The 14,417-nt window shown below is 43.8% G+C and overlaps 1 protein-coding gene across 1 annotated transcript in view; it reads right to left on the reverse strand.

Annotated features, from left to right (window-relative positions):
• Positions 1 to 14,417, reverse strand: part of LOC115793447 (netrin receptor UNC5B-b) — a 51,186-nt gene that overhangs the window by 7,771 nt on the left and 28,998 nt on the right. The window contains exons 2-9 of the mRNA XM_030748446.1: positions 9,472 to 9,702; positions 8,932 to 9,075; positions 8,412 to 8,515; positions 7,172 to 7,352; positions 6,567 to 6,734; positions 5,752 to 5,916; positions 3,778 to 3,810; positions 304 to 498 (exon numbers count right to left, since the gene is read on the reverse strand). Of these exons, the coding sequence (XP_030604306.1) occupies positions 304 to 498; positions 3,778 to 3,810; positions 5,752 to 5,916; positions 6,567 to 6,734; positions 7,172 to 7,352; positions 8,412 to 8,515; positions 8,932 to 9,075; positions 9,472 to 9,702 (1,221 nt within the window). The remainder of the gene's footprint in view (positions 1 to 303; positions 499 to 3,777; positions 3,811 to 5,751; positions 5,917 to 6,566; positions 6,735 to 7,171; positions 7,353 to 8,411; positions 8,516 to 8,931; positions 9,076 to 9,471; positions 9,703 to 14,417) is intronic.

The raw sequence follows: 14,417 nt of genomic DNA on the forward strand, positions 1-14,417 counted from the left end.
GGATTAATGTTACTAATTAATATTTGATGGCAAGAGCAAGAGAAAGGACACCATGACAAATGTTCAAAATGTAAAAAATGTAATGCAGTAAAGAACGGAGAACTGTCTGAGAGGAGATAATGGCATAAGAGAAGTCATTTATGCGATGATATAAATAGCAATGCGATAAAATGAACAGGGGCAGTGTTTCTATGAAAATAAGTAAAAACAAGAATAGGTGTGAAAAAAAAACAATAACGCAAAAGATAACTGAGTGCAAATACTCACCAACTTATGTGAGCGTGTATCTGCGGGTAAACTCACCCTGTCTGGGAGGTTTGTAGTTGCCGGGGTGAAACGCGGTGGTGAGAGCTGACGAAGAATCGGTGATGTCTCCGTGGAGATGTCGGCATCTGCGGCGATATGCAAGCACTCCCACGCACAGAGCCATTATCACGCTCAGCAGCAGGGCCACTACCAGACCCGAGTACACCGCTACACCCATACCTGGAGCCAGTGCTGAAAGAGGGACAGAAAGCCGAGACATCAACAAGAGACACAGATGAAAACACACAGTTAGATCCGCAAGGGAAACACAAGAGGGAAGGAGACAGAATGTATGGCATGTCATCTGTTTCACTACTTACTGTAGAGTAAGTAGAATAAATTAGTCATTGTAGTCTAAGTTAGTGCTGAAAGCATTTGCTGATTAATTCATTAGTCTCATCATCAGACTACAGTCCTGAAAATAAAAAAAAAACAAACTCCAGCTGCTTAAACATGAGACTGTTTTTCTATTATATAATTGTGAATCCAGTTTGTTTGGGGGTTCATTTACTGAGTGGGGGGGAAAAAAAAGAAATGAAGGTGTCATTTCTTGAGCTCTAGGAATCTGTGATGTAATTAATAACATTTGTTATTAATACAAAATGATCTGATTTATCTGTGTTAAAAATAAATGAATTTGTGTTTTCAGCCTTTTTCTTTAAGGGCTGGCGTAGCTGAAATACACTCACAGTTCACAGGGTTTACAGAGAATGGTCTGAAAAAGAGAAAATATCCAGTGAGTGGCAATTCTCTGTGAAAATGCTCTGCTAATGTCAGAGGTCAGAGGAGAATGGTCAGATTCCTTCGAGGTCATAGGAAGGCAGGGGATAACCACTTGTTACAACCGAGGTATGCAGAAGAGATGAAGCTGATGGGCTACAGCGGCAGAAGACTACACTGGGTGCTACTCCTGTCAGCTAAGGACAAGAAACTGAAGCTACAATTTGCACAGACTCACCAAAATTGAACAACAGAAAATTGGAAGAACGCAACCTGGTTGGATGAGTCTTGATTTCTGCTGTGACATTCAGATGGTAGGGTTAGATTTGGCGTAAACAACATGAAAGCATGGATTCATACTGCCTTGTATCAACAGGTCAGGCTGCTGGTGGTGTAATGGAGAAGGGGATATTTTCTTGGCACATTTTGGGCCCCTTAGTACCGACTGAGCATCTTTTAAACACCACGGCCTATCTGAGTATTGTTACTGACCATATCCATCCCTTTATGACCACAGTGTACATAACTTTTTATGGCTGCTGTCAGCAGATTAGTGCACATGGCATCGAGTTCATGTTAAATGGTCTCCACAGTCACTAGATGAACGGGAGATTAACATCATGGATGTGCAACTGACAAATTTTGTTGAATCTATGCCACAAAGAAGTTCTGGAGGCACAAGGGGGGGTCCAAACTGGTACCAGTATGATATACCTAATAAAGTGGCTGGTGAGTACAGCTAGTTGATTTTATTTCTCTTAAAACAACACTGGCACAAATAGCAGACTGATGCAACGCTCTAGTTGCTGCACTTGAATGACCGCCCCAACTTGATGATGATGTAACAGATGGGGCACTCAGTCCTCAGCCCGCATACCACATGGGCTAAAGTCACCAGAGTCTTGAGCGCTACTACCCACTATTACAGCTTAACGTCAACATGTTATCCCGGAAACAGAAAGAAATCATTAAATATCAAAAAGCTTCAAACTACACGGATCTGACATATTAAATCCCCATATAGACCATTAAGTGGCCAGTCCACACTCCAGTGTTTACATAATCTTTGTCAATGATATGATCAAATTTACTGTTTCTGCAGTCAGACACTTTAATTCTCTCTTATAATGTTACTTTGCCAATGAGCTCCATGCAGTAAGCAGAGGAAAAGAGAGCCCTGGTAGCTCAGCATATGCAGATACTCTGAGTATCATTGCTATCAGGGGAGAAAAAAGATGGATTCATGCATACCTAGAAAATCAGGCAGCTTAAACCTCGTTTTAGCTTTCGCTGAAACTTAGAAATGAATTTTTACACGGAACAAAGCCTGCGGATTTTGTTGCCCATCTGTTCCACTGGAAGTGCATTAAAATGGTGATGATTATGAGGAATGTGACCAATAACTCTTGTGGGTTTGGTGTACTTGTGGACACTTTGTTGTTTTTAAAGACATACTTAAAAAACACCCAGTTATTTCACTCTGGCATAATGCCTGTCAGTATGTACCATGTGTTCAGTTTAAATCTAGAAATCATCCCTGAAAGCCCCATTAATAAACAGCTCCTCCAGGGGGTGTTTGGCCCTAACTTCACCTGTTCCCCACTGAGCTCCCTCCCTTGTCTCCACCTGGGTGATTGGTTGTGACTGGTCAGCAGGCTCGCCACAGCCAGACCCAAACCAGACACGTGAGGCAGTCGCACAACAGCAGAAAAGAAGAGAAGACAAGGAGCAAAGTTGGCGGAAGACGAAGAGGAGCAAAAAAGAAGGAGCAGACAGGCTAGATACACACAGGAGGAGCGAGCTAGATGAGAGGCAATTTGGCAAAAGGGACAGGAAGAAGTTAGATAAGGTTGTGATTTGTAGAGAGGACAGAGGGATTATAAGTGTGTTGAGGAGGGGAGAGGAGATAAGGATAGCAGTGCTTGAGGAAAGAAGACAACGAAAGACAGTATAGAGCAGCGGATGGAGCTGAAGAGAGGGTGGAGGAGAAGAAAGCCGGAGGCAGGCGGGCTGGCAGAGGAGAGCTCCCATGCTCACGTGGCGCGATTGAACCGAATCGGACAGCCGTCCACACTTATTACCAGAAACGGAACAATAGCGAATTAGGTGCATTACTAAGGCTGCTCTCCCTTGAGTCCACATCACATTGAGCTGGAGGAATTACCATCACTTCAAATGTAAACTATATCACAGATTAACTGAGAGTCAGACAGAAATCACGGGCTTTTCTCCAGCGAGTGCTGTGCTTCTACCACACAGCCTATGGATCAAGGACTCTCAGCTTAGAGTCATGTCATTTTGCTCACTCCATAACAGGGCTGGCAGAGTTGTCATAATGGAGTAGCGCTCGCTGAACCATTCTGGGCAGTGTGCGTAATTACACCAGCATTTTGTAATCTGTTATTATTATTTTTTTCAGTTTACATCACAACAAGCTGCTGTACAAAAGATGAGACGTGCCAACACTGAGTCAGCTCTGAAACCAATGTTACACTTAGTCAACACACTAGACAAGCGAGGATAACAACACTCATAAGCAGGCTGGAGAAGAAGGTGAGGCGTGTCTTCACTGAATGGGATCTAAGCTGACACAGAAGCACGGACAGACAGGCAACACAAAAAGCTGCACGCGTTCAACTCCACGTGGTAACGCAGATGTTAGGACTCCTCAGAGAGACACACAACACATACAACACAAAGACAAGGAGCATGAAGCAGTGACAGAGCAAAGTCATGGGAAGGTGAACTTACGATGGCTTGCATGTTCAATAGAAATCTTTTTATCTGTTTGAACAAGAGAAAAAAAACAAAAGAAGAAGAAAAGAAAAAAAAAACAACATAAAAATGGACGGACTGGCTGTTATGCAAATGAAAGATGCAATAACATAATACAAAGAAAAACAGGAAAGTAAACAATAGCTCATCAAAATGAAAATAGAAATGTGACCATAGAATGCATACTAAAGGCAAGAAAATATACATCACATAAAAAAAAAAAACACTTCACAAGAATGTGAAATAAACTTCAGCATAATTGTTTATTTATGGTCCGAGGAAAAATAACAGCCTATTAGAAATCACGGCAGAAGATATTAGCAGCATCTGGATGAGACTGTTTCAAAAATGAACCAGGACTCGGGTGTTTGTGTGTTACACGAATGTGACCGTGTACACCGACACCACATCTCGATACACCCCTCGGGGTATGTTATCCTCTTCATCCTATGAGAAAAAAAATCCCATCCCTGCTGACGGGAACAATCATTCCCACAATAACACCAGTGTGAATCATCACTAAGTGGTTTGAGGAATACGGAAACCATCTTTCAGGATTGCGTCGCTGACTGGATCTCAAATCAAATAAGCGTCTCTCCGTAGCATCATCAAAACGCTCAAATGGCTTCCCCAGACGTTGCCATTTGTCCAATTGCAATTAGAATCTACCAGGATGCAATGAAGATGAGGAGTTTGTGGCGTCTCAGAGCATTTTCGCATTTACGACTCGGGGTATTTAGCCGATCCTCAGAGGGATTAACAACGTGTGAGATAAAGAGCGAGAGTCCACTTTCTGATTAAAGCGTGCGAGGAATCCAAAGAGCTCTGATAGCATCAGGTGCGTTTGTGACCACAGAACAGTCACACGCAATGTGCTGGGAACATAAATAAGTCAGTCAGTAACTTCTAGTTTGCCAAGTGACACATTTACAGATTTTCTGTAGCACAGTGCTTCTCATCTTCCCTCCCTGTCAGAGCCACTTGAGTGCTTGCTTTTTCTGATGGCCTCCTTAGAATGCCGGGCGCTTTGCAGCCGGCTCGGACGACGTATTCGTCTAATCCGGATGCTCCGTGGAAGCTTGTTGATGTCAAGACTTGCGTGTGTGGATGACACAGCTGAAGCTCAGCATGGCTCTGAGTGTACATATGATTCCCCCCACTCACGTGCATTTAGAAGGTTTGTCTGCATGCTTGGGCATGTTAGTTTGCGTCTACCGTGCGTGTGTGTGTATGTGTGTTTTTCATGTGTGTGCCTGAATGTATCTCTCTGCCTTTGTGGATGTGCATCTCTAAGATTCTAATGCGCTGTCAGCTGGATTCCTCCCAGCTCATCACGGGCTGCACATTGGGTGTCAGTGCGAGTCTGACTCACTCTCATATGCTCTTCCCTGTGCTAATTTTTCGACTTGGCTGTGTCATGCTCGCTTCCCACTCCATGCACTCCCTTCGCTTGGATTCGCTCTATCTTTCTTTTCCCCTCTCTCTCTCCATCTGTGGTTCTTTAGATGTAGATCAGTCGCCTGCTCTTTTTGTGAACCTGAATTTTCGCTCGTGAAACATCTGTCTGCGATTTCGCTCTTTTTTACTTTTATATCTCTCACCATGTTGCAGTGGCTCAACAACGTCTTGGGAATACAGTTGCATAGAAAATAGCTTTGAAATACAATATGGCTCATAAAACTGTGAGCAAAGAAATCGCTGCCTGCGAGATCAATTCAACAACTGCCTGAAGCAGAAATTATGCTGTTAGGGAAATGACCCCTATGGATACATCAATAACACCATATTCTATTAAATATTAGCATCAGTGAGTGAATTCAACTGATGTGGTCTCTATTAAAAGGCAGAGGATAGTATTAGGATTATTACATACATCAAGAAATATACATAAGCCAAATATTTACTCAGCTTTGATGTTTAACATCCAGTTCAAACAAATTGGACACTTACTTCTTGCACATAACCCCTCAGTGCAATTTTTGCTCTCCATCATGCTGCCGCTACAGTGCTTTCCTCCATTTATGGGTGGGGGGGCTTGGCACTCTCGGCTGCGCCAGTGGGTGCACTCTGTACCACAGGCGGACCACTTTGCCCACTCAGTCCAACCTCCGTCCACTGGAATGACAACAGAGACGTGAGTCATTTTACAGTAAGCCAACAGCAAAGCAGTTTAATCACTTTGGGTAAAGGGGAGTTGGGCGTGCTGTTATAATGCAATATGATGCATATGTAATGGCTCAAAGTACATAATTTAACAAGTTTGCAAAAAATGCATTCCGTGCTTTGGCATTATGATGGTCTCAACAAAATGTTATGTGACTGTGCAACAGAGCACTGTGTTCCCAGTGCAGGCACCTCTTAACACGGAAGTCAGGGCAGTTACAAGAGCAAATGCTCCTCTGTCCTCTGTGGAAAAAGTTATGATGGGTAAATAGACATCTGGATTTCTGTAAAGGTCAACCTTTACTGGCAAGGATCACAACCTCAAATAGGATTAGAGAACCTTTACTGAAAGAGAATGGTGGATGGAGGTAAGCAGAGATCTGACAGGCCTCAGTGAAGATCAGTAGGATCAGGCTTCCAGGCCAGGTAGATCACCCCTGGTGGTGGAAACTGAGACGTGGGCATGTAGGGTGGGGTACAAAAATGCAAACAACCTGGCATGTAGGAAAGGAAGGCATTTCTAAACCACAACTAGAAGGGGAGTGTGTGAGGTGTGGTTGAGAAACAAAACTGGCAGCTGTTTGATAGTATGTGGTCCTCACCTGGGCATAGCGTGGTGCAAGTTACTCTCTGGACGGGCGGGCCCTCACAGAAAGCTCCTCCATTCAGGGGTGCCGGATTGGTGCAACTGCGTGTTCGACGCTGCCAGCCCCGCCCACACCGAGCATTGCACTCCGACCACTCTGTCCAAGAAGACCAACCTCCGCTCACTGAAAGAGAGATGCACAAAGACAGGCAGAGCGAGTGAATCTGAAAGTTAATACCTTCGATCAACTATCAATTAATGAGTCACTTTATCAGTGTTCGGCCATTACATTTAGCATCCAAATAAGTGTGTGATAGTCACTACTGTTTGCCTGCCTCATTTACACCAATCAGCCACAACAGTAAAACAACATGCTTAATATTGTGTAGGGCCCTGATAGGTGCTCAGTACATTAGCAGTGGCTGCTTTGGGTCCTGTGGGCTGTGTATTATGGCCTACATGAATTGCACTTGTTCTCATGCATGTTATGGATTCTCTGTTTGACTGTTCTTGAGTAGCTGCATTCATAATCAGTGTTTCAGTTTTTTTTTTTTTTATGCAAAGCAAATATCTGTCATTAATGTGAGGAGGTGTAAGGTGTGAGGAAAATGCATGTGTTACCATAAACAATGAGAGTAGCTGTGCTGCTGCGTCTTCTGGCAACCACATTTCGAGCAACACAGGTGTAGTTAGCGGTGTCTGAAAGTCTGGCCTGCTTGATGATCAGATCGTGATCAATCGTGATCAGGAAATTGGAGTCCTGCGACGGATCAATGACGTCCTCATTTTTCAGCCAGTCCACCTGGAGAGAAGCAAGAAAAGGCCGACACATACCGCTGAAATAAAACATCTGGAAATGTATAACAAACAAAGAAATCCTTACAAAAAGGTCCTGAAAGTTATAATTATTTAAAAGCAAAGCAAAACAAAATAAAAATCAGGTACTTCTAACAACAGGTAAATATAGAAACAAGAAATTAGCTCTCACACTCTCAGCCCTCGGTATTATTTCAGTTTTGACTCAAATTTTTCTTTGGCAGATATTTTTTTTCACATAAAATCAGCAGGTGTGCATGCATAAATATGAGTCATCTCACCACGCACAGAGCCATTCAGTAAACACTATAAACCTGCAGTGTATCAAGCCGTCACAACACAAAGTATTGATCAAACACGCAGTCAAAATGTGATCATTTTTGCCAAGGTAAAACACAAATTTAGTTCTTCTCTTGAAAAATGTCGTACCTTCACTTTTATTTTTAACACCACTGCCTTACTAATGGGCTACAATCCATAACTCACAAACTACCACAGGAAACACAACTGGTGTAATTTTAATTAAGCCCATTTTGAAATTCCAGTTTTATGCTCTCCTGTGATCACATATGTTCTTTTATAATATTGGTGCTTTTTATGCCAAATAACCATGTTAATAAGTATCTAAAAGGAAAAGCACAGCTGTACAAACTTACATGAGGGATAGAAATTTAGATTTGGGTAAATGAAGCCATTCTGACACAAGGTTTTACAGTTAGCTTGGTGTTAAAACATGACACAAGCGGATTTAAGACTTTTGTGTTTTGTTGCTTAAATAACTCCACATATATTTCCTGATCTTTGTATGTTTTAGTGAGTCTTTTATTGATGCTGTCAAAATCTCAGCGTCTCGCCCTTTACTGTCTTTCCCTTTTGTTTTATGCAGCTGCAGATTGCAGAGCATAAATCTGAAATCAAAACAACACAACATAAATGGATTGGAGCTATTTATTGCCCATCAGAATCAAGAACAGAAATATAATTGAAAGCGTGGAAAATGAAAGGGCTAGGTGATGAGAGTGGTGACAAGGAGAAAGGCGTTTACCTCAGCAGCGGGCATACCCTCTGGGGGGCGACACTGCAGCAGCACCTCCTGCTCGAGTCGCACCTCCCGCCCGAGAGGCTCCTGCTCAAAGTTTTTTCTCAGGTCTACAGAGGGCGACACACATGCAGTCAGCAGTTAGTGAAGGCTGCCCTGTGACAGCAGAGTGACACCCAGTTTATCTCAGCGACATTGCCTGTCACACGCATACACACACACACCAGGCAAAGCCCCAAAAAGCCTCAGTAACTGTGTCATTTTTCTCCCATCTAGACTCTCATAAACACGCAACATGTCAATCACACCGCACCCCACATTACCACGAGGGACCGAGATGGAGTGTTACGGCAAATTTATTTGCATATATACTTAAGCTGACGCATGTGACAAGGAGAAAGTTGGAAACATTTGCCCTTTCGCTGTTTCTCTTCTTGCCTTTCTTCCCCTCTCTCTTGCTCTCTCACTCTCGCTCTCACTCACAAGTGTGCAGTCACACACTAATACTTGCTGCCTTGATACTGACATGCAATGCGAACATAGGCACGGTTGCTCTTGGTGGTGCCAGCTGAGCTCCAGGCAACACATTGGCACCAGTAGTCTTCCAGTCCAAACAGCTCCTCCACCTGGGTCCTCGACACCGAGATGTCCACCTCCCGCACCACCAGGCCTGCGCAGAGAGAGAGAGAGAGAGAGAGCGAGAGAGAGAGAGAGAGAGCGAGAGAGAGAGAGAGAGAGAGAGAGAGAGAGAGAGAGAGAGAGAGCGAGAGAGTGAGAGAGAGAGAGAGAGAGCGAGAGAGAGAGAGAGAGAGAGAGAGAGAGAGCGAGAGAGAGAGAGATTAGTGAGGCATATTTTTCACAGTGCATATAAATAATGCATTGGCTGCAGGCCAAAAGCAGTTAATGTGCACATAAAATCCTATAGGAACTAATGGATTATGTAGTTGAAAATGATGTTAGTAATTGAGGATGATGTTTATGTCTGTAAAATACAAGGTGACATTACTCTATGTGAGTGTATATGTGTGTAGTTGTGTTTACAGTGTGTGAGTGAGCAGGTCTTCACCTGTGATCTGGTCCAGGCTCTCTCTGGTAATGTGATCGTTTTGGTTGACCCATTCTCCGTTACATTTGAAGTAGATCTGGGTGGCTGGCGATGCTCGGCAGCGCAGCTGGACTGGACGGTTCTTTACTATGAAAGCATCCTCTGGTTCGAGCAGGAATTCCGGGAGAGGTTCCGCCGGTGCTGACGGGAAGGAGTCAGGAAGAACCTCAGCCTCGCTGTAGTCACTGCTCTCTGAAAAAAAAAAAAAAAAGGGACATAGCAATAATTTATCAACCTGGCAAAAGACCAGTGCAGTGAATCTGATCTATGCACGATCTGTAGCTTATGCTGGTCTCTGACCTCACTGCTGAGGAGGAATGAAAAACGCAAAATACACTATGTTGCCAAAAGTATTCACTCACCCATCCAAATCATTGAATTCAGGTGTTCCAGTCACTTCCATGGCCACAGGTGTTTAAACCAAGGACCTAGGCATGCAGACTATTTCTACAAACATTTGTGAAAGAATGGGTTGCTCTCAGGACCTCACTGAATTCCAGCGTGGTACCGTGACAGGATGCCACCTGTGAAATTTCCTCACTACTAAATATTCCACAGTCAACTGTTAGTGGGATTATAACAACGTGGAAGAAATTGAGAATGACAGCAACTCAAAGTGGTACCACAAAGTGGTACAGTAGGCCATGCCAACTTTCTACAGATCCAATTGCTACAGGCCTCCAAACTTCATGTGGCCTTCAGATTAGCTCAAGAACAGTGTGTAGAGAGCTTCATGGAATGGGCTTCCATGGCCAAGCAGCTGCATCCAAGTCTTACATCACCAAGCACAATGCAAAATGTTTGATGCAGTGGTGTAAAGCATGCTGCCACTGGACTCTAGAGCAGTAGAGATGTGTTCTCTGGAGTGATGAATCACGCTTCTCCATCTGGCAATCTGATGGATGAGTCTGGGTTTGGCACTGCCATGAGAATGGTATTTGTCTGACTGCATTGTGCCAAGTGTAAAGTTTGGTGGAGGGGGGATTATGGTGTGGGGTTGTTTTTCAGGAGTTGGGCTCAGCCCCTTAGTTCCAGTGAAGGGAACTCTTAATGCTTCAGCATACCAAGATATTTTATGCGCCCAACTTTGTGGGAACAGTTTGGGGATGGCCCCGTCCTGTTCCAACATGACTGCTCACCAGTGCACAAAGCAGGTCCATAAAGACTTGGATGAGTGAGTTTAGTGTCGAAGAACATGACTGGCCTGCACAGAGTCCTGACCTCAACTTGATAGAACACCTTTGGGATGAATTAGAGTGGAGACTGTGAGCCAGGCCTTCTGATCCAACATCAGTGTCTGACCTCACAAATGTGCTTCTGGAAGAATGGTGAAAAATTCCCATAAACACACCTAAACCTTGTGGAAAGCCTTCCCAGAAGAGTTGAAGCTGTTATAACTGCAAAGGGTGGGCTGACATCATATTAAACCCTGTGGATTAAGAATGGGATGTCACTCAAATTCATATGCGTGTGAAGGCAGACAAGCGAATACTTTTGGCAATATAGTGTACCAAATTTGTCCATATCACTAACTTACCACATATCTGAAGTGAGTAAATGTGTGTATGACAGCTTATTTTGCGTGTCTCACTCCAGCTTCAGGGTAAAGCCACTCTGTAAGTATATTTCAAGAAGACATTTAAGGTGCTGACAGTTTGCACCATCAGGGAAGGAATACAGTGACATTTTTGCCTCCCTATATAACCAGCAACCTGGACAACGCAGACCCCCTGCTCTAGTTTCTCCAGAAGAGTCCATGCTTCTCAGCTGGAGCAGAGAGCTGCTGACCTTCTGCGGGTCAGTCCTGTTGATCACACATTATCCCATGACATTTTCGATGTGACACGTCCGTCTTGGAAAAGCTGTCAAGAGCTTTTCCTGGCAGGAAGGACACAGTCATTCTGACCTCTTTTGTCAGACTTGGTACTCTAATAATGATGAGTAGATCCCAAGCAGTATATCAATGATGTTTATAGCAGCAGACAGATTAATGTGGTACAGTCAGAATTTGTGCTATGCACATAAATAGGAAAATCTGTGATTGTAGTCAACATAAATAAAATGGCCTTGACAGCTTCAAGAATATTATAATAATGTATAATAATAAACTATGCTACAGCTCATATATTCATTAACTGGATTGTATCCTTGTGTGCATGAGTGTGTAGGTGCACAGGTGGACTGGGAAAGACCTTGTGACAGCACCACATGCCTATAATGGTCTGCACTAAACATGGCATTGCCATCTTGGAAGAGGCCACTGCCATCAGTGTAGAAATGCTTAATCACAGGATAAAGGTGATCACTTGTATATGAGGAGACAATCTGACCTAAATCGTGGCAGCAAAATGTGCCTCACAGCATAACCGAGCCACCGGATCCCGTAGAGGTTAGTAGTTCAGGTTTTTCTTTCATTTTGCCCCATTCAGCATCTTTTATCAAACTGCTCCCACCCCCTTGCTTTTTTGAGTAATCCAGGTTCTTATAAATTGTTAATGTGTCTGACCTTCCAACAGAAAACTCTGGTCTGATTGTGAAAATGATCTGAATTCAATAAGCATTAAAGTGAAGAGGACTGGCATTGTCTCCAGTCAGGGTAATCCAAAAACTAAACGGATATCAAGCTTGGTGTTCTTTCTTCCATTCAGATACACCAACACATGCATGCATGCAGATGAATACACATATGCAGGAGCAGCTCATGGGTATCTGTGCTTTTCCTACACCACAGCCTTACAGTTCTCAAATCTCATCCTCTATATTCAGAACGGCTAAAAAAAAAAAAAAGAAAAAAAAATGGTGCGAGAGGAAATTCAGCTGTCTTTATGCTACGAAAGTTAAACAAGGCAAATTTGCAGTGTTCAGTTTTCAAAATGTATCAAGCCTCAACCTGATCGGGTATTCTACAACCAGGGAACAAGAGAAACTACTTAGAAAGATACCATCTCCTATTTTAGGAACGTGAGCACTTGCCCACTCTCATCCCACTGTTCCCCTTGACAGATTCTGTCTGAGACATTAGGGAAAGCAAAGCGGAGCACAGAGCACGGAGGAAGCAGGAGAGAAAAATTGTGGCAGGATTCAAACCAAGGCCAATGAGGATTTATGGTATTCAGGAGGCTGTACCAGCTTCAGGTAGATGGATGGTTTCTTAACTCAGATCTTTTTGACTATAAAAGGTCTGGCTGGGGTAAAAGTAGAACAACCCACAACTGAGAGCTAGCCAGTGCTAAGACCACAGAGCAGGCAGAAAAGGCAACAGCTGCTGCAGGCATAACAGTGATCCAGGATGGACCCATCATCTCATTTTCTTTGTCTCTCACACAAACGCTTTGCTGTTCCTCTCCAATCACTGCGATCACCTGTGACCCTAAACTGAACCCTCACAGCAGAAATGCTGATGCTGCCGATGAGCTGAACATGATCAACAAGCATAATTATATTGTAATAATATTGTAAAAGCTCCATCCAGCCACCACTGCAATATTTGTGTCAGTGACGGACATCAGTTTGTTGGATAATTGCAGACAAAACTTTAAATGAGAACTCATTTGAACCCTGAAACTAAATTTTGCTCTAGGTCAGTGAAAGTGACTTCATCATTCTGAATTCTTTTAAAATGCAAAGGGGATCCTCAAGGAGTTTCAGAGGAATACAGCAAAACAAATGCAAACACATGAACAAACACCCACTTGTTTCCTTCTGGCAGGTGTTCACACCTTGCGTCACTTACATACACTCAATTAAGCATGTACAATGCTGCGGATACAAGCAGGTAAACACAAACAAATATGAATAATGGAAGTTAACACATCAGAAGGTGATGCTTAACCATGAACATGAATCGCATTCATCGGCGTGCCTCTCTCTTAATTCTCGCCTCTCCTCTCTCCCTACTAAGCTGTCGCCTCCAGTCCCTCAAACTTTGTATTCTCTGTCAATAACCAATTGTGTCGCCCCTCCCCGCCCCACTCCCCCGCTCTTTCCCTTTGTCCGGCATTGATCGCTCGGTGTTCAAACATCGGCTGAAAACACAGCCTGTCACTCTTCAGGCGCGATGAGAGGGGGCACGGAGAGAGAAGGAGGAAAGGCAGAAAAAGAACGGTTGCAGAAAGACAAACAAAGAGAGACTGCGGTTCAGGCGTAGACAGAATGGAAGGAGAGCACTGTGTATTTGGATAAACCTCCCTCTCTGTGCAGAGTGTGCGTGTGTGTGTGTGTGTGTATGCTCTGAGGCCTGCAGAGAGGCACAGTTTAATTAAAACACTTTTAGATGACAGAGGTAGGAGACAGACAGACAGCCTCTTTTCTCTCCTGCATCTCTGTCTGGGATAATGGAGCTAAGGGTTTAAAGTAGAACCTGTGTTTTTGGGCCAGCATACAAACATCCATCAGAGCTCAACAGCTGGCAATTTGTGTGGAATGGAGGAGCCTTAAAGACAAGAACTCCTCACCGTGCAGCACAGCAAGTCTTTTATTACTCTAATGATAGACAGCAGACAGCTAGACAGCAAACACAGGCTTCTGGGTATTCCTTTCTAGAGCACACAATTGTGTGAACACATATACACAAGTAGAGCCAGACACTAGATGACAACCTATAGTTATACAGAGCATTCTCAGCCTCTCTTATTCGTGCATGCTGAACTCATCTGCAAATGAAGGAGTCCCCTCCTTCATGTTTGACTGTGTGTTGAAGTGCAGAGCTTCAGTTCAGTGTAACTGAGAGTTGAAGTGACAGTGGTGGAGCCAGGCTACGCTAGAAGGCAGGACTGCGTGGGAGAAAGACAGAGGGAGTCTGGACAAGGGTGACAAGATGGGAAGACAAGAGAGCTGGCCAAAGACAGGTCAAGAGACACTCAAAGCCAACTGGTGAAGGGAGAGACAATGATGCGCGTGCGCACACA

Source organism: Archocentrus centrarchus, chromosome 15, assembly GCF_007364275.1.
Source record: "Archocentrus centrarchus isolate MPI-CPG fArcCen1 chromosome 15, fArcCen1, whole genome shotgun sequence".
Taxonomy (NCBI): Eukaryota; Metazoa; Chordata; class Actinopteri; order Cichliformes; family Cichlidae; genus Archocentrus; species Archocentrus centrarchus.